Here is a 25,282-nt window from a genome sequence, read left to right on the forward strand (position 1 = left end):
TTTGGGAATGGTCTTTCCGCCCAGATTCCACTATCCCAGCTCTACAGATCCACACTACCGAAACGCGGATGCTGGACTACTACAACACGCTCTATGTGGGACTGCCCTTAAATACAGAGGCTTTAGTGTGTGCAAAATGCAGTTGGTAAACAGGAACGAGCAGATGTGAACATGTCCTATTCCAAGACCTATTCACAGGCTTCTCGTCCACTCCTGGCTCAGTTTTAGGTGCTGGTGCCGGCTTGGGAAATCCTCCGTGGGCCGGAACCAGCCTCCTGGCAGGATAGGGACCCGAGCGCCGGACGAATCCTTCGCAGCAGCTCCTCCCATCTGTGCCCTCTGGCGTGGCTGTGAGAGCGCTGCTTTCTCTGTGCCTCCCTCTGAAATGACCTCCTGGGGGAAATTCACAGTGGGTAGCCGTGTTAGTCTGTTTGCAGTAGTCAAAAAGGGCAAGAGTCCAGTAGCACCTTAAAGACTAACAAAAATGTTTTCTGGTAGGGTATGAGCTTTCGTGAGCCACAGCTCACTTCTTCAGATACAGCTAGAATGTGAATCCATCGGTCTTTAAGTAGAGGAACAGTATGTAAATGTGAATAGCAGGCTTGATGGGATTAGGTGTGATATGCAGAAGAGTCTGTGATGTCCAGGGGAGACATGGGTGTGGAGAAATCAGCATTGGTAATGGGCCATGAATGCAAGGTCTTTATTCAGCCCAGGTAAATGCATTGCGGGCTCCGCTGAGAGGTCCACCCAGTCCAGCACCCTCCCCCTCCAGCCAAACAGCCCTTCGGGGGGTCAGAGCAGGCAGGATGGGAAGGGCTACCCCACCCGGTCCGTCTCCAGCACCTACGGCATTCGTGGTGGTCCTGTCCAGCAGCCACAGAGGGACAAAACAGCTGCCACAAACGCTCCACCCATGAGAGGAGAACCGCAGGCCCCGTGGGGGACAAAGAGGCGAGTCAGGGGCAGGAGGAGTCCTGCCCGTGCGCCCCCCATCTCCCCCCACACACACACACCGTCAGGCCAGCTCTGTCAACCCTGCTGGCGTCACTGATAAATACCGCTTGCCATTCTGTTATCAGTTATTAAACACGGACTGAGCTCAGGCCTCGTAGCCCCGGAGACCTGGTGAGGCTTTTACACATGAGAAGTAGTCAGTCAAAGCAAAATACAAAGGCTCACTTCTCACACAGGGGCACCACAAAGGGGAGGAACAATACGTGAACAAATCCAATCCAAAGGCCTGGGGCCACGGGCAAGCCCCCCCACCCCCGGCCACTGGTGGACTCTTCAGCGGATTCAGAGCCAGGTTGATGGCAGCAGGGGAGGGCATGCCCAGGGGGGGCATCACCAAGAAAACCCTGCTCTTTGTCACAGCCTGCCTCAGCCCCCCAGCCCACCCCAGAATGCCTCCCCCAGATGAGGAAAGGCCACCACCCAGGTCAAGAAAGCCGGGGAAAAGCAAAAAGGCTTCTTTATAAAAGTGGAAGGTTCTGCCCCAATGAAGTGAACAGAAAGGAGCCACAGAGTGTGGCAAAACAAGTGGAAGTTAATAATTAGGCATGTAAAAAGAGAATTTGAGGAATAGATTGCTAAAAGAATCCAGACAGACAGTCAGACAGACAATAAGCATTTCTTCAAATACACCCAGAGCAAGAAACCAGCCAGAGAACCAGTTGAACCTTTGGATTACCAAGGACTAAAAGGGTTGCTAAAAGAAGACGGGGAGATAGCAGAGAAGCTCAATTAACTCTTTCCATCTGTAGTCACTGTGGAAAGTGAGGGGCAGATACCCGCGGCCACTGCCACTATTCTCAGGGAAGGCGCCTGAAGATCTGAGTCAAATGGACTCAGAAGTGAGATTGTTCCTGAGGGCGGGGGCCGTATGGGGAGTCTGCAAGCCGAACAGCTGGATTCAAATCCAGCAGCAGCTCAGAGACCAACAAGATTTTTTTTTGGGGGGGGTATAAGTTTTCGAGAGTCTGAGCTCCCTTCATCAGATAGGTAGGTCAACAAATGGGAGATTGTTTATCTACAAACCCATATAAGCAACTTTGTCACTAAATTCAGCCACTGCACCAAAGTTTTTACACCAGTTTTTAAAAAGGAATCCAGAGGAAAACCAGGAAATTACAGGCCAGGTAGCCTAACGTCTCTGTCCCCCAGAGAAATTAGTAGAAACTGTTATCAAAGACAGAACTACTAGGCACACAAAGGAACCAAAGCCCGGTGAGGGAAAGTCAGCCTGGCTTCTGCCCAGGGACGTCCTGCCTCACCAACCTCTGTATCTGAAGAAGTGAGCTGTGGCTCACGAAAGCTCATACCCTACCAGAAAATATTTTTGTTAGTCTTTAAGGTGCTACTGGACTCTTGCCCTTTTTGACAAGCTCTGGGAGTCCTTTGAGAAAGTGAACAAGCACGGAGACAATGGTGACCAGGCAGACGGCCTATACCTGGACTTTCCAAAGGCTTCTGACAAGGTAACCTCACCAACGACTCCTGAGTAAACTCAGCAGTCATGGGATAAGAGGACGGGTTGTCTTATGGATGAAAAATTTGGTCAAATTACAGGAAGCAAACAGTAGGAATAAATGGACAGTTCTCACAATGAGGGGAAGTAAGCGGTGGGGTCCCATCAGGATTGGTTCTGGAGCCGATACTATCTAATTTGTTCAAAAATGATCAGGAATAAGGGATGCACAGTACAGTGGCCAAGTTTGCACAAGACACATAAGTATTGTATGCGGAGTTGTTTTCTGTTGCCCCAGAAGGTCGGATCAGAACCAACGGGTTGAAATTAAATCAATTGTTTCCGGCTAAACCTTAGGAAGAACTTCCTGCCAGTTAGAGCGGTTCCTCAGTGGAACAGGCTTCCCCAGGAGGTGGTGGGCTCTCCTTTGGAGTTTTTAAGAAGAGGCTAGATGGCCATCTGTCAGCAATGCTGATTCTATGAACTTAGACTATCAGAGGGAAGGCAGGAAGGGTTGCGTCAGTGCTTGGCTCTCATGGCCCTTTCTTGCATGCCCAGGGAAATGTTGATTGCCACTTTGGGGTCACGTAGCAATTTTTCTCCAGGCCAGATTGGCCCAGAATCCTGGAGGGTTATTTTGGGGGGGAGGAGTCATCTTCTGGGAATGGAGTGGGGGTAACTAGGTGTGTGGGGGGGGGGAGATAGTTGTGAATTTTCTGCATTGTGCAGGGGGTTGGACTAGATGACCCTGAAGATCGCTTCCAACTCTATGTTTCTATGATTTCTATGTATCTATTCGGGATGGTGAAAACCAGGGATGACCATGAAGACCTCCTGGAGGATCTCCAAAAATTGGGTGAGTGGGCAACTATGTAGCAAATGAAGTTCAGGGTCGGTAAGTCTAAGGTGATGCTCACGGGGACAAAGATCCCAACTGGCCGGACGGGAAGGCGGAAAGCCCTGAAATGCACGAAGACACCCCCACACACACGCGCATGCCCCACCGGCCTCGCTGTTTTCCCACCAGAGCTGGGGGGGGGAGGCTGCTGCTCACCTGCTTGGTGATTGATGGCTTGAGAGCGGAGGGGGTCTCTTTGGCGACCGACTGCTGGCGGGTGCGGGTTGGGCCGTAGGAGGGCTCCGGCTGGAGCAGGTTGCCGCTGGACGGGCGGGGCTTCTGGGCGGAGGAGACAGTGAGCTGCTGGGACTTCCCCCGCTGCACGGAGGGCTGGGGCTGGGGTGCCTGGCGCTGGGGCTGGGGCCCGATGGTGATCTGGGGGGGCGAGAGCATGTTCTGCAGGTTCTCCTGCAGCGAGAGCTGCCGCTTGGTGAACTCGGAGCCCTGGCGGGTGAACTCGTCGCTGTAGCTGTGGCTGTGGATTATGTGCTTGCTGGCGGAGAGGTCCTCGCTCTTGCTGTAGCCGTGAAAGGGGGCGAAGGCGTCGGGGTTGCCCTCGGTGGGCCGGTGGTGCTGGTGGGGGTGCAGGGAGGGGCCGGCGGCCGGCCCATCGGAGGCCATGTGGAAGAGGGGGTTCTGGAAGGAGAGGGGGATCCTGAGCTGCTGGGCGGAGGAGGTGCCACCCCCGGGGGGCCCGTCCGTGGTGACGCCCATCTGGCTGAGCCGCAGGCCGGCCGCGATGCTGGAGCCGCTGCCCTGGGAGAGGCGGCTGGGCCGCAGCCCCAGGCCGGCCGTGATGGAGGCCTGGCTGCTGTTGAGCATGTCACCCACGCTGTGCAGGTTGGAGATGCTGTTCATGCGACTGTCCTGCAGGTCCAGCATCGAGACGCTCTTGTTGACGCTCAGCACCTTCTGGTCCGGCTCCGTAATGTCCGAGCTGCTGGTGCAGTAGGCGGGAGAGGAGCGGGCCAGCGGAGGCCGGGCCACAAAGAACATGTCCTTTGAGCCCTTCTCCTTGGTGGGCGAAGGCAAGCGGGTCATGTCCATGGAGCTGCGGAGGAGGGGGAGGGGGGAGAAGGCCCCACAGAAGGTCACACAGGGAAGGAGGACCGAGGACGGGGCTGTCTCCAGGCCCCAGCCGAGCGGCAAAGGCCGCCTCCCCCAACCAGAGAGAGGAGACCCCCCCCAGCCTTCAGGAGGCACGAGGAACGCCCCCTGCACAGGGCTGCATGCAGAGCTGCCCAGGAGAGACAAACAAGACCAGTTTCACGCAGGGGCTCCCAGGGTCCTCTGTGGAGGAGCTGACGCTTCAGACCCTCAGCCTGCTCATGTGGAAGTCATGGGAGGGCAGGGGGCAGGCATGGATGGGCCCCCTCTCCCTATGTGGGTGGGGACAGGGGGGCTCAGCAGGACTCACCTGTTCATGCCTCGCATCATGTAGGGCTGCATGTCAACAGAGCTGTTGGTACAGAGGAAAGGTTGATGGAGACCCTCCCCGCAGAGGAAGCATCTGCCCGCCCCTCCGGCCCCCTCAGGGCAGCCAGAACGTCCCCGTCTCATGCAATCAGCCCCGACTCCAAAATGCCTGAGAGGGGGCATTTTCATTACGGGAGGGGGCAGCTTACATCAGCGGTGTGCTGCGTAGGCTGCGGAAGGGAAGGGGTAGGCCTGACCTGTTGAGGTCGCGCATCATGTAGGAGGACTGCATGTCGGCGGAGGGTCCGCGGAGGATGACGGGCTTCGGCTGCAGGCGCTCGCCCTGGTGGCTGGGCTGGCGCTGGATGTGCGGGTTCCTGAGGGCGAGGCTGATGTCGTTGAGGAGGCGAGGCAGGGGGCCCAGCTTCATCAGGGCTTCCTGGAAGAGGCAAGGGGAGGCTGGGAGGAGGGGGAGGTGGCGGGGAGAGACCCCCCCTCCCCCCCGGCCCCGTCGCCGGCCCTGACCCCCCCACCTTGCTGAGCTGGGGCATGACCTCCCAGAGCAGGGCGTGCAGTGTGGAGAGCTCCCGGCCCAGGTCGATGTAGCCCTCGAAGCTGGTGCTGTTGGTGAGTGTGTCCAGGTTGGAGATCTCGTAGAGGAACTGCTGCATGCTGGCCCACTCCAGCTCCAGGAACTCATTCATGAAGGCCATGTACTCCTCCTTGCTGCCGAACCTGTGTTGCCGGGGGGGAGGAGAAAGGCTCTCGTGAGGGTCTGCCAGCAGGAGGGCGAGGAGGGCCCCGGCCAGCCTGGCAGGGGCCGTCAGCCGGGCCACGTCCTCATCCCAGCCAAAGGCAGGTGTGGAATGATTGCTACGGGAGGGAAGGCAGACGACCAGTTTTGGAATAGCAAGACGCAGAGGCCAGGAGGCCCCGGCCCAAATGCCCGCGGGGGAGGGGGGGCAATCTCCAGGCCCCCCTTTTTTAGAGTTCTTAATTTTCACCTCAACTGCCCTCTCTTCTGATTTCCCCCCCCTCCAGGAAGTAGGGCAATAAGTTCGAAGGAGAGGAGCAAAGGCCAACCACAGGTGAAAAGGAGAACAACAGAAGGTGCGCAAGAGCTGAGAAGCCATAGAAAGCCCTGCACAAAGACTGGGGATCCTTCTGGGTGCAGAACGCATCTTGGATTTAAGGGATGCATGCATCTACAGCAGAGTTTCCCAAATTTTCAGTCACAGAGCACTTTTCAGGAGAGAAATTCGTAATGGAGCATTAATTTTCACCTAGCGCCTATATACTAAACTGAATGACAATCGTATTTTTCTTTCCAATCTCTTCATGGATCACTAGATGTTTCGTGGAGCACCATGTGCTCCACAGAGCACAGTTTGGGAACCTCTGGTCTACAGCATGCCCACCTTGTCTCTAAAAGCATTTCATCCTAAAAGAGAAAATATTTCACAGGAGTTTTTTCAGTACTCCCCCAAATAGCCAATTTTCCCATCAAAAAGAGAAAAAAAAGTTTCAATTTTTTTCTGTCTCCCCCCCGGGGGCCTTCACATTTCTAGTCTCCATTTCCCAGCCCCTGCCCAGCCTCAAGCCTTCCCGTCCCCGTTGTCGCATCCTTGGCTGGGATCACCAACGGCCTCCCCCCCACACACACCTTGGCCACTTGCTGTGTTTGGCAGCCTCCAGGTCAGATCCATGTACAAACGACACCACCTCAAACTTTCTTGGGGACCCTCCAGATGGAGGGGGGGGGCAAATCTGGATCTCTGAGGGCCAAATATTCTTTGGAAAATAAAACACCTTCAAGCACTTGAAGGGCTGTCATAGAGGAGGATGGGGCCGAGTTGTTTTCTGTTGCCCCAGAAAGTCAGACCAGAACCAACGGGTTGAAATTAAATCAGTAGAGTTTCCGTCTAGACATTAGGAAGAATTTTCTAACAGTTAGAGCAGGTTCCTCAGTGGAACAGGCTTCCTCGGGAGGTGGTGGGCTCTCCTCCCCTGCAGGTTTTCAAGCAGAGGCTGGATGGCCACCTGACAGCAATGCTGATTCTGTGACCTCAGGCAGATCATGAGGGGGGGCAGGAAGGGTTGTGTCAGTGTTTGGCTCTCATGGCCCTTTCTTGCACGCCCAGGGTAGTGCTGATCGCCACTTTGGGGACAGGAAGCGATTTTTCCTCCAAGCCAGATTGTCCCAGGATCCTAGAGGTTTTTTTTTTTTGAGGGGGGCATCTTCTGGGCATGGAGTAGGGGTTGCTGGGGTGAGTGGGGGGGGAGGTAGTTGTGGATTTCCTGCATTGTGCAGGGGGTTTGGACTAGTTGACCCTGGTGGTCCCTTCCAACCTCTGTGATTCCGTGATTCTACCAGACATCCGATGGCACTGCGAAGTTTAACAACACTTATCCCAGCTTGGAGCTTTTGTGAGTTGCAGCTCCCTTCCTCAGCTGCATATTGGAAGGAAATATTTTGTTGAAGGCTGCAGGAAAACGCCCCCCACCCTAAAGCTCACCCCAATAATCCCACCATTGGGCTATACTGTATCCCCGTCACAAGAGCCCCTCTGCAAATCTGTAGCTGGCAAAGCACCGGGGGTTGAGGCAGGCCACTGCCCAAGCGCAGAGCGCTTCATCTTGGAGGCACGCAAGCAGAGGAGGCCGGAGGAGGAGCGACGGGAGACTCCGGCCGTCTCACCACACCTTGCTACAAGGTCATGGTGCTCAGGAGACCAAGTCTTGGATGGCCAAATGGCCAGGAATGCGGAATGACCCCAGGGGGCGACGGATTCCCAAGGGGAGATCACCAACGGGAGGCCTTGGCCTCTCAGCCCTGGGAGAGGCGGGAGGCTGGACCGGAAGGACCCTCCCACCCAGGCCTGACCCAGCAGCGCTCTCCTGATGCCCCATCTGCATTATAGCCCCTGAGCTGCCTCAGCGCCACACCCGTTCGTCTCCAAGACGAGGGCCAAAGCAACTCCTCCTCCATCCCATCCCCACGAGGACACCTCTGCCACCCTGCTTGCCCAGGGGCCAGAGGCCGAGTGCCAGGCAGGCCAAGGGAAGCTTTGCAATCCGGCTCTTGCCCCTCCAAGCCCCTCCAAGCTGGGCTCGTCCGCCCCACGCCGCGGGGGTCCCGCCCTGCCCCGACCGGCACTCACTTGGAGAAATTGGCCAGGTTCTGGATGACCTTGGCGATGAGGGTGAGGGTGCGGGACGTCTGCTCATCAGGGTACTCCTGCATGAGGCCAAAGAGGCTGGGAGACATGACGGCGGGGCACAGAAACCGCAGGAAGAGAGAGGCACTGATCAGGCGGTCGGCGATGTCCTCCCTGCCCCGCTCTGCGCAGCGGAGACGCCAGGAAGCAAAGACCTCCTTCAGCTCCCGGGGAAACACGCTGGGGGGGGGGCAGAGGCAAGAGAACAGGGGGTGAGCGGGCCACTGCAGGAGGGCCCCCCCCCCGCCTCCACACACACTGGCCTCCTGCCAGGAACCCCTCCCCACCTCTCCGCCCCTAGGCAGAGGCCCCCTCCCCTCTGCAAAGTCCTGGAAGGCGGCAGAAGCCAGGAGACCCCTCCTCCCCACACCCACACCCAGCCCTACACTGACCAGTGGGAGTTGACCACTTTGCAGAGGGCCAGCTCGCAACACATGCGAAGGTTCGCCTGGTGGTCAGCCAAGGTGGACGCCGAGCACTTCATGGGGTCCACCTCACAGTTCTCCTCCGACTCGTACAAAGCGCGGATGAACTCACCTGGGGGGGGAGCAGAGGGGCCGGTGGGGGCGAGGCGGGGCTGGCCTCTGCCCCAGCTGCCACTCCCCGCTCCCCACAAGCCTGTCCTAAGGGCTGCTTGGGATGGCAGGGCGGGAAGCCACAGACGGTTCTGGGAACAAGGCGCAACGAGGGAATGCAGGGGCCCCGTCCTCTCTCTACCACCCCCTTGCGAGGAGGCTCCGTTTCCCTGCCCCACAGCCCTGCTGGGGGTTTAGGCCTAGACCTGGAGCCGTCAGTCCTCGGGGGAGGGTCCGTCCTGCTCAGCGGGCTCGATCCATCCAGCGCCCCCCAGCCCGGAGGGAAGCCTGCCTGCCCCTCTCTGGGGCACGCCTCCCCCCCATGCCCCCCCAGCACCACCACCCACTCCCCGGCCCGGCTCTCACCGATGGCGTCCTTGAGGTATTTCTGTCCAATCAGCTTGAGATACTCCTCTATGGCTTTCGTGGCCAGCGTGTTCTCCCGGAAGAGCAGGTGCTCCCGGTCCATGAAGCGGTCCACCTCCGTCATGGCCATGTCGGACAGAAAGTCCTGCAGCGGGCGGGGCGGGGCGCGTGAGTGCGGGGCCGGCCCTCGAGGGCCGCCAGGGCCCCCCCTCTCCCTCCCCTGGGCACCGCCCCCACCCCCCGGGGCCCCCCGTTTACCTTGGCCTTCCCGGTGCTCTGGAGGATGTGGACCAGGGCGCAGGCCACCTCCTCCTTGCTCTTGACGCTGAGGACGGGCTCCAGCACAGCGCAGAGCATGCGGTAGTTGTTGGTGACGTACTCGGCAAACTCCTTGTAGAGTTCCATGGGCAGGATGCTCATGGTCTGGAAGCGGCTCTTGACGCGGATGGCCGGGCAGCCGGACTTGCTCTTGCTGGCGCTGGGCTGGCTGAGCGGGTACCACTGCTCGGCAAAGTGGCGCCCGGTGACGCTGGCGATGGGGATGCTGACCATGCCCACGTAGTTGCTCTTGTCCTTCTTGCGCTTCTTGTCGGTGTCCTTGTAGAGGTGCAGCCGGATGGTGCGCACGGCCGGCAGGTTGTTGAACTCGAAGTGCTCCCCCCAGAAGACGTTGTCCGTGCGCACCTTGCTGGTGGTGCGCGCGTACAGCATGTCGTCCAGGCACAGCTCGCAGTAGTAGCGCTTCTTGGGGGGCAGGTCCCGCCCCTCGATGATCCACAGCTTCAGCACGTTGTCGACACGCCGGCTGTTGTCCTGAGCAGCGGGGGAGGAAAAAGCAGCGCCGGCCGAGTCAGCAGGGCGGAGAGGACGGCCCCCTAACTGGGGCGGGGGGAGGCACTAACAGGAGCAGACGGCAGGGCCCCGCTGAAGTGGCTTGGAAAACATCTTCTAATTATCTGTTCATTTATTACAATACAGCTTACAATAATCGCTGTACCTGCACGTATGCACACATGGAAACATGGGAGTGTCAAATTTTGAAATGAAAGATCTACCCAGGTCAGCCAGCACCCCGTTGACAGAAACTCCCCCCCCTTGCTCTGCAGCCCACCCAACCAGCGCTCTGGCCCACTTTCTAAAAGTCGGGAGGGGAGGGGAAGGGCACCCCTTCCCCTCCTCCGGGAGCCCATCCCAAATCGCTGGTCAGAAAGGCTGCAGTTGGGCTCCTGACGGACTCCCACCCAGTGGGATGGGACCAGAAGCCAAGAGTGCTGGGGGCTGGGAAGGGGATGCCCAGGTCCACCCCCAGAGATGAGAGTCCGTCACCGAATGCCCACCCCATGCGCCGGCCCCTTTCTCCTCCAGCACGGTCACTTCTCCTCGACCAGTCAAACGGTGCTGCTGACCGACCAGGTCATCCTGGACTAGGCAGCCCATTGTAAACTGTGTGAGCTGTAAGGGGTTTGGCTCCTTGCTTCCCAGGTGGGTAGGCCCTCTGCCCGAGACCGGACCGGACCCTCCCGACAAAGCTCGGCCTCCTCCGGCTGGGAAGGCGCCTCAGACACACCCGCCTGGTGGATGATTCTCTATCTGCAGGCTGAACTGTGGATCTTTCTGGCAGCCAGCCAAGTCTAGGGGGAAAGGGAGGGGGCTGCCCCCCTGGCCAGCTCCCTGCTCCCCTCTCTTTCTTGCCTCCTGCTTCTGGGGAGTCCCAACAATGTGCTAGGATGCATGCCCCCTGGTCAGGGCTCAGTCTAAGGGGCCTCCCCAAGCCCTTTCCTCCCTTCCTTAGAACATTAAGAACATAGGAAAAAGCCCAGCTGGATGCACAGACCCAGGAGGCCTGTCGAGTCCAGCAATCTGTTCACACCGCGGCCGACCAGGTGCCTCCAGGAAGCTCACATCACCTCATATCACAGACCTGCTCCATTGATATTGGAGAGAAGAGGCATGCATCATGACCAGTATCCATTTTGACTAGTATACCCCTCTCCCATAGTATGGATACCCCTCTCCTCCATGAACATGCCCACTCCCGTCTTAAAGCCTTCCAAATTGGCAGCCATCACCACATCCTGGGGCAGGGAGTCCCACAATTTAACCATGGATTGTGTGAACAAATACTTCCTTTTATCTGTTTTGAATCTCTCACCCTCCAGCTTCAGCAGATGACCCCGCGTTCTAGTATTATGGGAGAGGGAGAAAAACTTCTCCCTGTCCACTCTCTCCAAGCCATGCATAATTTTATAGATCTCTATCATGTCTCCCCCCGGCTGTCTTCTTTCCAAGCTAAACAGCCCTAAGCATTTTAACCGCTCCCTCCCTCCCTCTCATCCCTCCATCCATCAGCTTCTGCAGAGCCTCCCTCAGCCATGTTCCTGGGAAGGTTCAAGGCCACTTTAAGTCCCGCCACCAGGCCAGGGGTACCAACTGGGTTGTCCACCAGCCACAGTCCAGCGCCTTCCTCCTGATGCCACCCGGGCAGCAACCCCATGGCACCAGGGACCAATCATGACACTTCCCACCCTACAGAAAGCCCCGCCTTTCAGACTGGACAACTCGCCATGGGGAGTGGGAGGACCTGCTGAGCGGCCACAGCTCTCCTGCTCCCGGGAGCCTGGCCGTGCCCCGCCAGTCACCTCTGGCCCATGGATCTGCACCTGGGGGGGGGGGCTCTGACTGCTTGACCCCACGCCTTTCCCTCCGGTCCCCCACCCGAGCCCTCCCCCACCCGAGCCAGCTCTCCACGGGAACAAGAGGGGTGTGGGGGGGGCAAAGCAACTGCCTCCTGCTATGCGGATCCCACGACCTCCCCCCATCCAGGCAGGGGGGCCATGGGGCCTGCAGGAAGGAGCCCAGAGCAGGGCTGTCTGGGGGCTATCTGCGGAGGCCATAATGCAGGCTTGGCGACAGATTCGCCACCTGCGGCACGGGCTGTCCCCAGCTGGCAGCTCACAGGGCAGGGGAAAGAAAGGGGTGGTCAGAGAGAGGGCGAGATGCCAGCTGTCATCCTTGGGCACCCACCCACCGAGCCCAGCTGCCAACTGTGGCCCCTAAAGGGCTGCAGCCCTGGCGCACTGCCACCCCCACCCCCCTTTAACGGCCCCCAGTGGTCTTCCTGCGGTGCCCCCCTTGCCAGCGGCTGCCCCGCTGCTACTGCAGGCCCTGCTGTGCGGGCCCGGGCGGCCCTCCCTTGCCCGCCCGAGCATCTGCTGCTGCCCCTCAGAAGGCCAAATAGGGGAGGGGGCTCGAAGGCATGTCCAGAGTCAGAAGGGTGTGAGTCTGGGGAAGGAACCCAGCCGAGTGAGGGGGCTGGGAGACCAGCAGGGGGCAGGAAACAGCTCGAGAAACGTCAACAAAGACCCCAGAGGGGCAGACAAACAGCAGGAATGCTGGAAGCCCACAGAGAGGGAGGGCATCTTGGCCATCTTCTGGTCACTAGGGGTGTGGAGGGGGGAGGTAGTTGTGAATTTCCTGCATTGTGCAGGGGGTTGGACAAGATGGCCCTGGTGGTCCCTTCCGACTCTATGATTCTATGAGACAGCCCCACGCACTCTGGTAGATGGGGGGCACCGCTAAGTGGGCTCCTGCTGAATCAGGCCACCACTGGGGGTCTCCTCAGATCGGCAGCAGCTCCCCAGGGTCTCAGGCAGAGGGGGGCCCTTCACATCACCGGCTACCTCCTGCCTTGAACTGGAGATGCCGCAGGGGGACTGAATGAACCCGCAACTCTGGGAAGAGCATTCAGCCTGGTGGGAAGGGGGTGTGTCATTTATTTACTTCATTTATACCCCACCTTTCTCCCCAGCAGGGATTCAAAGTGGCTTACATGTTTCTCACTGCTTCCATTTTACCCCCACAACAATCCTCTGAGGTAGGCTAGGCTGAATCTGCCTGGGTGGCTCAAGGTCACCCCGGAAGCTTTCGAGACAGAGTCGAAGCGAGGTATCCCAGATCCCAGACCGACACGCTTATCCGTCACGACACGCTTTCAGTTTGAAGGGGAGGCGACGGGGGGGGGGGGCTGGGCGGCCCCAGGTTTCAAACAGGCCTCAGCTTTGTATGACGTTGCTATCCTGCCCTATTTCCAAGGGCTGCCAGCCCCCGCCTCTTTATCCTCACATCAATCCTGCGAGGTGGGTTAGGCAGAAGGTTGCGCCACCTGGACTGTCCAAAAATTCCTCTCGAACCTCTAGCTCCATCTCGTCTCAAGAAGGGAGCTTTGACTCTGGAAAGCTGACACACACCCCCCCAAATCTTGCCGGCCTAGTTTGCTGTTCACAACGGTGGGCAGCTGAGAGGCTCCAGGCAGCTTAGGAGCAGCTGTGAAGCAGGGCAGGTGCCATGGGGGCCTCTAAGCTTGGGGGGGTCCTCCTTTGGCCACCGCGGGTGAATGGCGTGGGCTGGGCAGGCAGAAGGGGAGCGTCAAGTGGGAAACCTCTTGGGAAGGCCATCCGTGGCCAGAGAGGAGTGGGGCCTGCCCCAGCCCCACATTTTGGAGACCACTGGCTGCCCCAGCACCTGCCTAAAGAGAAGAGGCTGAGAGCTAGAAGGCCGGAGGGGATAACAGAAAAGTGGAAATCCCCACCCCACGGGGGGAGAACTTCCGTTTCTGCTCAAAGCCAAATCGAAGCAAAGACTCGTGGTTTTTCTCCTCTGTTCCTGCCCTGCCTTTTGATCCAAAAAGACCCCAAAGGTGGCACCCAAGCGTGAGCCCTCGGTGCCCCAGGATGTTCCTGATGGGCTGTGGACTGGACCCTGGGATAGTTAGGTGGACAGGGGACTGGTTGGAGAACCACACTCAAAGAGTAGTTGTCGGTGACGTTTCACCTGAATGGAGGGAGGCGTCCAAGTGGGGTGGCCACAGGGCTCGGTTCTGGGCCTGGTACTTTTCAATATTTTTATAAATGATCTGGAAGAGGGTGTGGAGGGTCTACTCATTAAATCTGCAGATGACACCAAATTGGGAGGAGCAGCGAACACCCCGGAAAATAGAGATAGAATTCAACGAGATCTGAACACGCTGGAAAAGTGGGCGGATGCGAACAAGATGCAATTCAACAAGGATAAGTGCCAAGTTCTATATCTGGGTAACAGAAATGAGGGACACGCATACTGGATGGGGGTGCACTTCTGGGCAGCAGTTTGTGTGAACAGGATCTTGGGTTATGGGTGATAAGCTCTCCTTCCATGGAGGTTTTTAAGAAGAGGTTAGATGGCCATCTGTCAGCAATGCTGATTCTGTGACCTTAGACAGATGATGATGAGGGAATCTTGGCCATCTTCTGGTCACTGGGGGTGCGGGGGGGGAGGTAGTTCTGAATTTCCTGCATTGCTCTGCGTGTTGGACTAGATGACCCTGGTGGTCCCTTCCAACTCTATGATTCTATGACCGTCAGTTAAATATGAGTAGCCAGTGTGATGCAATGACAAAAAAATCTAATGCGAAGTTAGGGTGCATCAACAGAGGCACAACATCTGGAGTTCTGGAGGCCTCACCTCAAAAAGGGTGTGGACAGAATGGAGCAGGTGCACAGGAGAGCGACGAGGATGGTCAGGGGAGGCCTGGAGGCCAAGAAGCCCTGCGAGGAAGGGCTGAGGGAGTTGGGGAGGCTGAGGGGGGACACGATCGCTCTCAAGAAGTATCTGAAGGGCTGTCACTCAGAGGAGGGCAGGGAGCTGTTCCTATTGGCAGCAGAGGATCACAGGACTCACAATAGTGGGTTTAAATTACGTGTGGGAAAGTACCGGCTGGATACCAGGAAACATTTTTTTACAGTTGTTCGGCAGTGGAATCAGCTACCTAGGGAGGTGGGTGAGTTTTTCCCCCCTCACTGGCCGCCTTCAAGCAGAAGCTGGATAAACGCTTGTCAAGGATGCTCTAGGCTGATCCTGCCTTGAGGGGAGGGGCAGGAGAAGAAGACATCTGTGGGCCGTACCTTGTTGGGCTTCACCGCGCGCTGCAAGTTCTCAATCCATTTGTCCCGCTCAGCGGCCGATCGACAGGCAAAGCATTTGGTGCCAGAAGAGGTGGTGACCTGGGGGTGAAAGGCAACCCGTGGCAGTTGTCCCCCCGTGCACGGAGCCCCTGCAAGAAGGGCAACCCCCCAACCCCCTCCCCACCCCCACTCCTCCCCCGGGGTATACCTCGAAGCAGAACTCCTGGCCCAGGATGCTGCTGTGGACGGGCTTGATGAGGGAGTCCTCATCCAGGTTGAGCTCCAGGGCCTCAGCGGCGCTGCTGGGGCTGAGCAGGGACTCGTGGGAGTGGGACTCCTTGAAGCTCTGCATGAGGCGGGCCCTGCGGTGGGGGTGGAAAAGGGAGAGGTGAGGTGCGGGGAGGGGGGGCAGGCCCTGGGGGGAGAAGAGGAGGACTCAGTCGAGGGGCCGGCCCGGCCGGGGGGGAGTGCTGCATCCGGGGTGTGGGGCAGACAGGTCACACCTGGTGCTAAAGCAACATCACAACACAAGCATGGCCGGGGCACAGGGGGGGGTTTCGGCGGTGCGAGGCTGCTCCTGTGGGGCAGGGGAGGGGGGGAGTGTGCGGGAGAGGAGGGGCCGGTGGCTTCGGCAAGGCCCACACTCAGGCGGGGTACCTGGCGTCTGCCCCACAGAGGGGCAGTCCTGCAGCTGCCGGGGGGATCCCGGCCTGGAGAACGGGACCGAGCCAGAGGAAAGAGAGAGAAAGAGAGAGACGGAGAGAGCGTCAGACAAAGTCGACCCCAGCCAGAGCGGCGAGGGGGGGCGTCTGGGGCTGCGGTGACCCCCCCCCCCACTCCATTCCAGAGCTCCTTCGGTCATCAGCGTGAGCATGCCGGCAGCCAGGGCTGGGGCGGGCCAGGGCACGTCCCCGCCCCCGGCAGGTGCAGCAGTCCGTGCTCCATGCTCCTCTTGACCAGGGCCAGTGTGCCCCCCAGAGAAACTCCTCCCACCCCGCAGGGAGCGGAGGAGAGAGGGGGCCTCAGCTCAGAAATCCCCCCTCCCCACACTGCTCTTCCTTCCCCGGTGGCATTTCTGCTCCAAGCTGCCGCCCCCAGGAGGATATTTTTAGCCCAGCGGCGTAAGTGGAGAGAGAGCCCCGTGCGTGTCGGGGCTGCCGTCAGCGGGGGGGGGGGGGGGGGGAAGGAGGCAGGCAGAGGATAAAAATACGCAGGGTGCCGGGGCGGGGGGGTGAGCCTGGGGGATCGGAGGCAGCCAGCCGTCCACGGCCACAGGGAGGAGGGGGCCCACGGTCCTCGAAGGAAGCGAAGGGGAGGGGGGGCGGACGGGAGGGGGGGCACGGGAAGGGGCCCAACAGGGAGGGGGTGAGGGGGGAACTGGGGCAAAGGGAGGTGCCAAGGCCCAAGGGTCCGCTCCTGGGAGGGTAGGCCTCTCTCTCTCTCTCTCGCTCTCTCTCAGGGGGGGTCCCCTCAGGTGCGCAAACGGGACGGGGGGGGGGGGTCCCGTTCCTCAGCAGTGCCACAGCCACTTCTGGGGCAGCAGCGTCCGGCCCCTTCTCCGCCTCCCCTCACCTGTCATGGTCAGCGCTCCGGAACCGAGGCAACATCTGGCGGAAGCTGCTGGTGCGGTCCAGTTTCGGCTGGCTCTTGGTCCGCTTGATGGAGCTCTTCAAGCGCCGGCTCAGGAATCCCTGCTGCTGAGAGAGGGGAGAAGAGAGGCGCCCGTCTGCAAAGAGCAGCCCCACCGGGGGACCCGGGCAGGGGGGCCACGCCGCCCTCGCCCCCCCAAAGACGAGGGGCACAGGAACCGCACCCACGGACGCGTGTCACCGGGAGAGCAGGAGCGGATCAGGCCAGCCCCATGAACACAGCTCTGCAGCTGCCACTCAGGGCCTGATTCAGACCAGGACGGCGGGCAGGAAAGGCCCCACCAATCGCAACCGTGCCCACCCTGCCAGCAGCTCGTGCTGTTATTAATCCCAAAAGGAAAAAAGAGCGGCTTTAATTGGGCTGGGGGGGGTGTACAGTTCCAATCAACAAAGCCACATGGGGGGGGAGAAGGGTGATCTCTCTTCTTCTTCCCCCACATTGCAGCCCCAGCATGAATTGGGGGGGGGGAGAGCTACTCCTAAAAACCACTGGGTCCCCTGGCATCGTGTGGCTGGTGGCCGTAACCCTGCCAGCCCACAACCCCTCCCCCCCGAGTTCTCCCTCATCCTTGGTTCAACGTTGCTGAGAGCTGCCCCACCCTCACAGGACAGCATGAGGCAGCCCCCCTCCCCGCCTTGCCTTCCTTCCAGAACCCTCTCCTCGCGTCCCCTTCTTCTTCTTCCCCAGTTCCGCCGCCAGCTCCTATTGCCTGCCCTGGGACGGGCCTCCCCACCCTCTCCCTCTGGTGCCACTAAGGGGAGGGGGGGCCCTTCTCCGTTTTTTCCCTCCCCTTGGCCTGCGGACACTGTGGACATATTTTAGGTGACATTTCACATCCCTGTCTTAATGCTTTGACCGATTGGCCGGGGGAGGAGAATGCTGCTTACTGACGGCCGAATTGGCCGAATTTATTCGCGAACTCCCGAACTCGCTGAATTTGGTCCCCCCGGTTGCCCGCCAGTTTTGAGTTCGGATCCGTCCGAACAGAAAAGCAACGAATCAGGGGAAATTCGGTTGATTTTCAGTTCGGACCGAACCGAATTGACAGCCCTACCCCATGGGACTCAAAGATAAATCTGTTCTTCTGGATTTATTTTATTCCTGATGGTTATTTACAGATTCAAATGTTTTCGCCCTTTATTTTTTCCTTTTTCTTTTCCATGTTTTGCTTTTTGCACTGACTGGGTTTTTCTTTCACTGTTCTCGCTAGTTCCTTGTATTCTGACCATTCTAGTTGCCCCAATAAGCTGCTCTGGGAACCAGACTCTGGGCGGAGGAGCGAGACATAAACGGCCAGGATGACATCAATGAAAAGGGTGCTTTAAGCACACCTGAGGGGAGGGGCTACCACCAGGTGCCTCCGGATTGTGTCCTGCAGTCCTGGCCAAGGCCCTGATGCCCCATGAGGGGCCTGGAGTGGAGGAGGGGGTTTAAGGCTGTCTCCATCACCTGGACAGCACTTTCCCAGGGGGAAGAGATTCCGGGGGCTGCTGATTGTGGGTTGGGGGGGTGAGCATCCCTCCCTCTCCACTGGTGGGAATGGCAAAGGGGGCGGTCTCTCCCCAGCCTTCCCAGCCCCACTGCCAAGTTCCTGCCCCATGTGCCTACAGTGAACCAGGCATTCCAAGAGCCAAGACAACAGCAGGGATCGGAGAAGGAGACTGCCCGCTCGGCACACCCAAAGGCCCAGGCACCTCCATGCCAAGGGCCTCCGGTGGCCGGTCCCAGGAAGACTTGTCCGATGAGGGACCAGTGGTCGGCTTCCTGAGGAGTTTGGCAACCCAGTCTCCTTTTCCAGTGGGGTGGTGCCACCCCTTCCTCCGAGGCCCGGGTGGAGGGACTAGGAAGCCCCCACCCCCGCAACTGCTTTCCCTGCCTGCCTGCCTGCCTGCCTGAGCGTGTATGCGACAGCTGGCAGTACTCAGAGCGGAGCATGTTTGCAAAGGGCCAAGGCAGCAAGGCGCCAGCTGCCAAACCCTAACCCAATCTCACCTCCCAGAATTGCCTCTCCAATCTGAGCTGGACCAGACTGGCTGCCACGCCCCTGAAGCAACCCCTCCCCCCGCCCGCCCAGCTGTTGTGGGTGTGGGTGCGCGCACGTGTGTGTAGCGGCAGCTATGACATCACTAACCTTTTCCTGCTGAGTTTGCAAGCTAACCCAGGGTTCACTCACTCTTCAACTGTTCACCTTGGGACAGTTAATTCGAACAGTTACAGAAAATATAGAATAACTGCTTTTTAATAGAGGTTAAGAGCTGAGCTCGGGCCTCCTCCTCTTGCCGCATCAGGGTGTCACTCGGGGGCACCCTGCTAGCTGGCTTATTTGCACTTGTGTCGATTATCTCGTATTCAGTTATGAAACAGCCAGTTCTCTATATAGTAATCACACGGCTATGCTAGAACAGACTTAGACAAAGATAAGACTGGCATTTTTCTACAAATATGCACTCCTGTGACCAAGCAAATCAGATTTCTTCGGATGGAAGTCTCAGAAGACCAGGTGAGATCACTCGGGCTTTTTGATAACCCCTACAAGCAGCCAGACAAAAAGCTGAAACCTGATTTTGCTTATAAAATTTTAACTTGCTATAATTTGATTAAGCAATGCAAGCTCCTTTGATAATTTTAGCATTTATCTTCACAGTAATTGTACGGTTTTTTCATGCCTGATTGTTTTTCGGTCTTGCTCAACAAAAATAATACTTTCTCATCTCAATAAATGTTAAAAGTTTCTACAGACATTCTGTCTGGTTTGTGGGTTAATAGTTTAAACAACCGATCTCAACCCCCCTCCCCTTTACTCTTTTGCACTGTCAGAATTAAAGGTTGTTAATCTCCATTAATTGATAAATCCTGGAGCCCTCTGCTGCTAAACGGTTTTTGAACAGGCAAAGCCTTTAAAAGCATTTAGTTCAGATCCTCGAATTGGATGCAGGAGGGAATCTCTCCTTACCTTGGGGGGGGGGGAAATCTGGCACCTGACTGGCTCCCCCTCCCTCCCTCCGAGAGCCTACTGCCTTTTCCATTTGCCTGCCCCATATCCAGGGCCGCCTCAGGCACTGATGCACAATGAGGTCTGACTCCAGTCCCCAGACTAGGGTGGCCCCAGTGGGAGGGCACTGGGAGAGGCCAGAGGGAGGCCGGAGGCACGGAGCCTCCTCCCGTCCTGTCCATTCGTCCATCTCCCCCCACGGCCTCCACCATCTCTCTCGCCTGGCCCCAGGCGTTGGGGGTGGGGGGCTAAGATGGGCCTCTGTCTGTCCCAGACTAAACAGCAGCCTCCACCAGGCCCCTCCCTCGGGGCACAGGGGGAGGCCGGGACCGGCCTGACCGGACAGGGAGGGCGGTCTCTCACCGAGGGGCGGAAGGGAGGTGCAGGCGGGGCGTCCATGTTGATGCTGTACTGTTTCCCTCCAGGAACACTCTTCCGCCGGGAACGGGCCGCGTGATAATCTGGAAAAGAAGAGGGGCACAGGGCTGCCGGGGTGCACTGAGCAGGAGTGACGGGCAAGGAGCGGACTGGGAGGCACCGGGCACCATCCCATCTGGCTCACCCTTCCTCCTGCACGTGGCAAAGCGGCCCACGAGGGATGGGCACCCGTGAACCACACCGAAAGCCTGTGGTGACTGAGGGCACGAGACAGGGAGCAGGCCTGGCTTCCGACGCAAACCAGGGCTCAGGGGCTCAGGGGACAGCCACAAAGGCTGCATCTCACCAAGCACAAAGCCCCTCTACCCCCCCCACAGCCATGCAGTGCCATCCTCCCCTCCCCCCTGCCCCAAATCCAAGAGGCTGGAAAGAGGAGCCCAGGAGCCCAAGGTCTGGCTGGTGGCCAGAGGCAGATGACCCCCCCCCCCCAGAGACCCTCCCGGCTGGCCTCTCCAGCCCAAGGCCCACCTGAGAGCAGAGGGGCAAGCGAGGCCTTGGAACACGGAAAGGCATTGGGGAGGGAGTCCCTGAATACTGCCCCCCCATACACACACGTTGCATTGTTGTGAATGGAAGAGCTGGGCTCAGAAAGCCCAGCAGGCGCGGGAGGGGCAGGGAAGCCTCAAATAGCACACGGGATTGGCGTCAGAGACTGAAATAGCGGCGCGGAAGCCTAGCTCATCCCCCCCACCAACCCCAAATAGCCCACAAACTCCCCCTTTCCTTGACAGTCCAAACACCAAATGCCCATCACACCTCCAGGAACCAGAAGTCCAGGTGAAAGTCCAGCCTCCCCCTCCGGGAAGGGTACAGCCAGGGTCATCTAGTCCAACCCCCTGCACAATGCAGGAAATTCGCGCGCGCGCACACACACACACATCCCCAGTTACCCCTACCCCATGCCCAGAAGATGGCAAAAAAACAACACCTCCAATCTGGTCTGGAAAACAATTGCATCCTGACCCCAAATGGCAATCGGCGCTACCCTGGGCACGCAAGAAAGGGCCACGGGAGCAAAACACTGATGAAAACCTTCCTGCCCTCCAGATGGGCCAGCATGCCTCTGTTTAAAAACCTCCAGGGAAGGAGAGCTCAACCACCTCCCGAGGAAGCCTGTTCCACTGAGGAACCGCTCCGTTAGAAAATTCTTCCTAATGTCTAGACGGAAATACTTTTGATCTAATTCCAATCCGTTGTTTCTGGTCCGACCTTCTGGGGCAACAGAAAAAAACTCGGCCCCCTCCTCCATATGACAGAGCCCTTCAAGTACTTGAAGATGGTTCTCATGTCCCCTCTAAGTCTTCTCCTCTCCTGGCTAAACGTACCCAGCTCCTTCAACCTTTCCTCATACGAGTCCCTCCCCACCCGATTCTGTGTTCCCCAGTTTAGCCTTACTCACTACAACCCTGTGAGGTGGGCTGGGCTGAATGCTCTGTGGAGCTCAGCAAGCCATGGCCCCGGGCATGAAGCATGCGAAGTGAAAGGCGAATGTGCCTCGGGGCATGTGCAGAGTGCCTACGAGGGAGGAGGGGGAGAAAGGCCTGCTCAGCTGGTCTCAAGGCAGTGGCGGAGGCAGCAGGGTCTCTCCAATGAGGCTGAGCCACCAGAGAAGACGCCCGAAGGGAGGAGACGGGTGCTGCGCGCCCCTCCCTGCCTACCTGCTTTTCTGAGGTGGGGGCTTGTCAAGAGGCCAGCGGGTGGGGGGGTTGTTCTGTGAGCTGAGCCAGCGAACGCCCCCTCTTCGCCTTGCCTGCCGCAGCAACTCCTACTGGGTCCCAGCATCCAGCTTTGGCAAAGCCCCCCCCCCCCGGGTGACCGCTCCTGCCAGGCCCGGGGCAGCTGCAGCTTCCTCTGGGGGTGGGGGGCTGCCTCCAGAGAGCCTCTGGGAACCCCCAGCCTCTTGCTCCCTTCACGTTGCCTCTGCTTGCCTTTGGCTGTGTGGAGGAGGAGGAGGAAGACCGCTGGTGTGGGGGTGGGGGGGGTCTCTGCATTGCAAGAGAGCAAAGAGCCAGTCTCGCCTGCAGCCCCCCCCCCACAAGCCCAGGTCTGTGCCCTCCGTCCCGCCCCACCCATGCCTCTTTTGTGCCTTCCAGGAGTGTGGGGAGGGGACGGCCCTCGAGCCTAGCCCCTTCCTCCCAACAGTGACCTGACAGATACTGGGTGTGCCTCCTCCCTCCGGGAGGAAGCGTCCCTGCCAGCCACAGCCTTCCCTGGCACCATGGGCAGACAGTTCCTCCAACACAGACTTCCTGGGCTGACACTCTGCACGTGCTCAAGCAGCCAGGCGACAGGCCTCTCCAATCTTGCCAGCCACGGCTCTGTCACCTCAGCCTTCCGGATGCCAAGAGCCCCCAAAGCAGCCAGAGCCCCACCCCCACCCCAAGCAGCCCAGTCGACCAGGCACCCTGCGACTGAGAATACCTTCCGCTGACCCCAGAGGCAGCCAGCAGGGATCGGTTTTTGGGGAAAGCACTCTGCGCGTGTTCTGAGACCAGACCTGCTCTTTAATGTTTAAGGGAGGGGGGGGTCCTCAGCTCGCAGGAAGTCCTGGCCTGACCTGGGGAGCTGGGGCTTGCGGGTCAATGGGGGTGGGGGGGCAGGGAATGGCCTAGCCCAGCCCAGCATCCACGCTGGAAAAACGTGCTTTGGACAAGAAGCACTTCAGCATCCGGAGACGGGGAGGGGGGGGAGGTTCCCTCGGCCCCCGTGCCAGCCCTGCTCAGCACCGAGGAGGCTCGAGCGCACGTGCCAGGGCAGGAGGTCACCCTGAGAGCAACTGGAGGAGGGAGGGAGGGAGGGAGGGGCCAGGCAGCTCCAAAAGCCCCACTGGAGACAGAAACCACCCAGGCCCTACAAAGCCGGATGCCCGCCTGCTGGCTGGGAGGCCCATCATACAGCCCCCTCTCCCCACACACGCATGCTCCCTTCATGGGGGCCGGATCCAGGACCAGGCCCACAGGTTTTCTTCCACCTGCTCTGGGCTGATCTCAGGTGCCCTCTCCCCCGCTAGCCGGCCCACCCACCTGCCCCCTTGCCAGGCAAGGAGTGGCCAAGAAGCAAGCCCCGCCTGCATCGGGGAGGGGGAGGGGCTGTCCCCCGCAGGGATGGGAGCTGCCATGTGGACCAAGAACCACTTTCCCCAGCGCAGAAAACCTCTCCAAGGGAAGTCTGCCCGGAGGCACGGAAGAAGCCTCCCGAACCAGGCAGGAAGCTGACACAGGCAACGCTGGACGAAGACCTGGGGATCCACTGCCAGCCCCCACCCCACTGGAGGCCCCGACCCACAGTCAATGTGCCACAGGATAGGGAGGGGGGTCAGCGCTGAAGTCCCCCCAGCCCAGAGGCTGGACTTTCAGACTGCCCAGTTGGATGGGCCTTTGAGTGGCTGCTACCCCCCCACACACACATACATACACACACACACACGAACACACGCAGCTGCCTCCCCCTGAGTCAGACCCTTTGGGTCTCTCAGGGGGCCTCAGGCGGAGAAAGGTCTTTCCCATCCTGTTTGTTGGGTGGCTGCTGTGTGAGATGGGAGGGGGGCCTGGATGGACCCCCCCTCAATGTGATCAAGGAGGACTCTCCCTATATTCTCAGGGCTTGGCCCTCCCTGCCTCTAAACCTTACAGGGAAGCCTCATCTTTTTTGGGGGGGGGGTCAGAGCCCCTTTCTCACCCCAGCAAGAGTGAGCCCTCCTGACTGATCAGAACGTGACTGCCTCGTTCCTCCAGGGGAAAACTCAACCCCCCATTCCCCCCCCCGCCGTGTGCTCACACAGATCGGGGCTCCATCCACCCGAGCCTCTGCCTGCCATCTGTCGCCACCCCCAGACAGCCAGGCAGCCAGCCTGCCTGCCAGCGGCCCAGCCGACTGCATGGCAGCTCCTGGGGCCCTCTGCCATGCTCGACTTCTCTCCCTGACTCCAGGGGAGCCATTCTGCCCACCCACCCCCAGCACACCCTGGCATAGAACTGCCCCCCTCGTCTTTGCCTCCCACGTCAAGCTTCGCTTTGTGAGTCTTTCACTGGAAATGAGTGGGGCCTTGAGAAAGAGCAGGAGGGCCGGTCCAGCACCCTGGGCTGGAAGGTGCCTTTTGCTACCCAGACCAGAGGGGCCTCCTGTGGAGAAGCCAGGGGAGGGCGGCGGGGGGGGGCCCTTCCGAGCATCAGCCCGCTTGCCAGCCTCCTAAATCCCACCTAGGTGTGTGGGGGGGGGCTGTGGGGGGAGAGAGAGGCTTTCTGCTCCTCTACAAAAGCACTCCCGATTTTTGTGTCTTCTGCTTCCAGTGATCTCCAAATGAAAACCTGGGCCGGCAGCTGGACCCTCCCTTGGAACATTTGGTAGAAAGCCCAACCATCAAACTCCCCCTGCACAACGCAGCAGCCCACCACCACCACCACCAGCTCACAGGGGCCAAAAGGGCCCCTGCTCCCAAGGGGCCACCTCGCCCGCAGTCCTCCGCGTGGCTTTGCAGGATTCTCCCCCTCTCCTCCTCCTCCTCCGGCTGTGATTCCGCAGAGCTCCTCAGAGTGAACTGGGCTCTACACATGGCAGCAGATATGCTTTGCTATGGGGAGGAATGGAAATTGGGGGGGGGGAGGAAACAGGCCTGCGGGGGGAGGAGGCTGTTTCCGAACTCAGCTCTCAGGGCAGAGACTTGTCCTCTAAACATGCTGCGCTCTCATGCCCCCCCCCACCCCCACCCCACACATTTGGAAGGCACAGGAGGACACGTGGCCGGTCCCCTCGGCCACATCTAACAGAACAGAGACCCGGGGATCAAGTCCAAAAGCATCAAAGCCAGGCCACCCACTGATGGGGACGGGGGGGGGGCTCTACATACCTGAGGACTCCCCAGGTGGCAAGAAAATGGCATTCGGTTAATTCACAAAAAGGAATAAAAAAACCCAAACCCCCCACCCAAATGACCAGGCAAGGAAAGCGCCAGGACGCTGGGAGTGGGTTGAAGGGGGGGAGCCAGAGGGGGAGAGGCTGCTCAGGCTCCCAAGAGCTCCTGGGGGCCCTCGAGCAAGGGATGGGGGAGAAATTGCTCAGCCTGGCTGCCGACCCGGCCAGGGCTCTCTGCTCAGGGCCTCTTCCCAGCATTGCCAGCGAGGCGTTCCGGGGGCATCCCCAAATGAAGCTCTAGGGGGCAGAACCGGTATTTGGGCTGGGCCCCAGGCCCTGTAGGGCACAGTCCCCAGAGTGGGGGGTGGGTGTAGGACCGAAGGTGGTCCAAAGATTATTTTGGGCGCAGGAGAAGCACAACTGAAGCAACTGGGGGCGCGGCCTCGCTTGGGAGCAGCTAGCGTCCAAA

General features: G+C 59.2%; 1 protein-coding gene across 8 annotated transcripts in view; it reads right to left on the reverse strand.

Moving 5' to 3' along the window:
* Positions 1–25,282, reverse strand: part of SYNGAP1 (synaptic Ras GTPase activating protein 1) — a 72,301-nt gene that overhangs the window by 18,929 nt on the left and 28,090 nt on the right. For 4 of the 8 annotated variants that reach the window (XR_008933409.1, XM_056853196.1, XM_056853186.1 and 1 more), the window contains exons 4-15: positions 19,888–19,985; positions 16,455–16,579; positions 15,091–15,244; positions 14,883–14,981; positions 9,202–9,756; positions 8,944–9,088; positions 8,395–8,539; positions 7,946–8,182; positions 5,318–5,519; positions 5,029–5,223; positions 4,786–4,817; positions 3,525–4,419 (exon numbers count right to left, since the gene is read on the reverse strand). Coding sequence is in view for 7 of the 8 variants with exons in the window: in XM_056853196.1 (XP_056709174.1) it covers positions 3,525–4,419; positions 4,786–4,817; positions 5,029–5,223; positions 5,318–5,519; positions 7,946–8,182; positions 8,395–8,539; positions 8,944–9,088; positions 9,202–9,756; positions 14,883–14,981; positions 15,091–15,244; positions 16,455–16,579; positions 19,888–19,985 (2,882 nt within the window). In the remaining variant the exon portion in view is untranslated. Of the gene's footprint in view, positions 1–3,524; positions 4,420–4,785; positions 4,818–5,028; positions 5,224–5,317; positions 5,520–7,945; positions 8,183–8,394; positions 8,540–8,943; positions 9,089–9,201; positions 9,757–14,882; positions 14,982–15,090; positions 15,245–15,539; positions 15,593–16,454; positions 16,580–19,887; positions 19,986–25,282 lie in introns of those variants that run through there. The other 4 variants (XM_056853215.1, XM_056853169.1, XM_056853177.1 and 1 more) reach the window with 3 other exon arrangements.

This window comes from Euleptes europaea, chromosome 1 (genome assembly GCF_029931775.1).
Source record: "Euleptes europaea isolate rEulEur1 chromosome 1, rEulEur1.hap1, whole genome shotgun sequence".
NCBI classification, from domain to species: Eukaryota; Metazoa; Chordata; class Lepidosauria; order Squamata; family Sphaerodactylidae; genus Euleptes; species Euleptes europaea.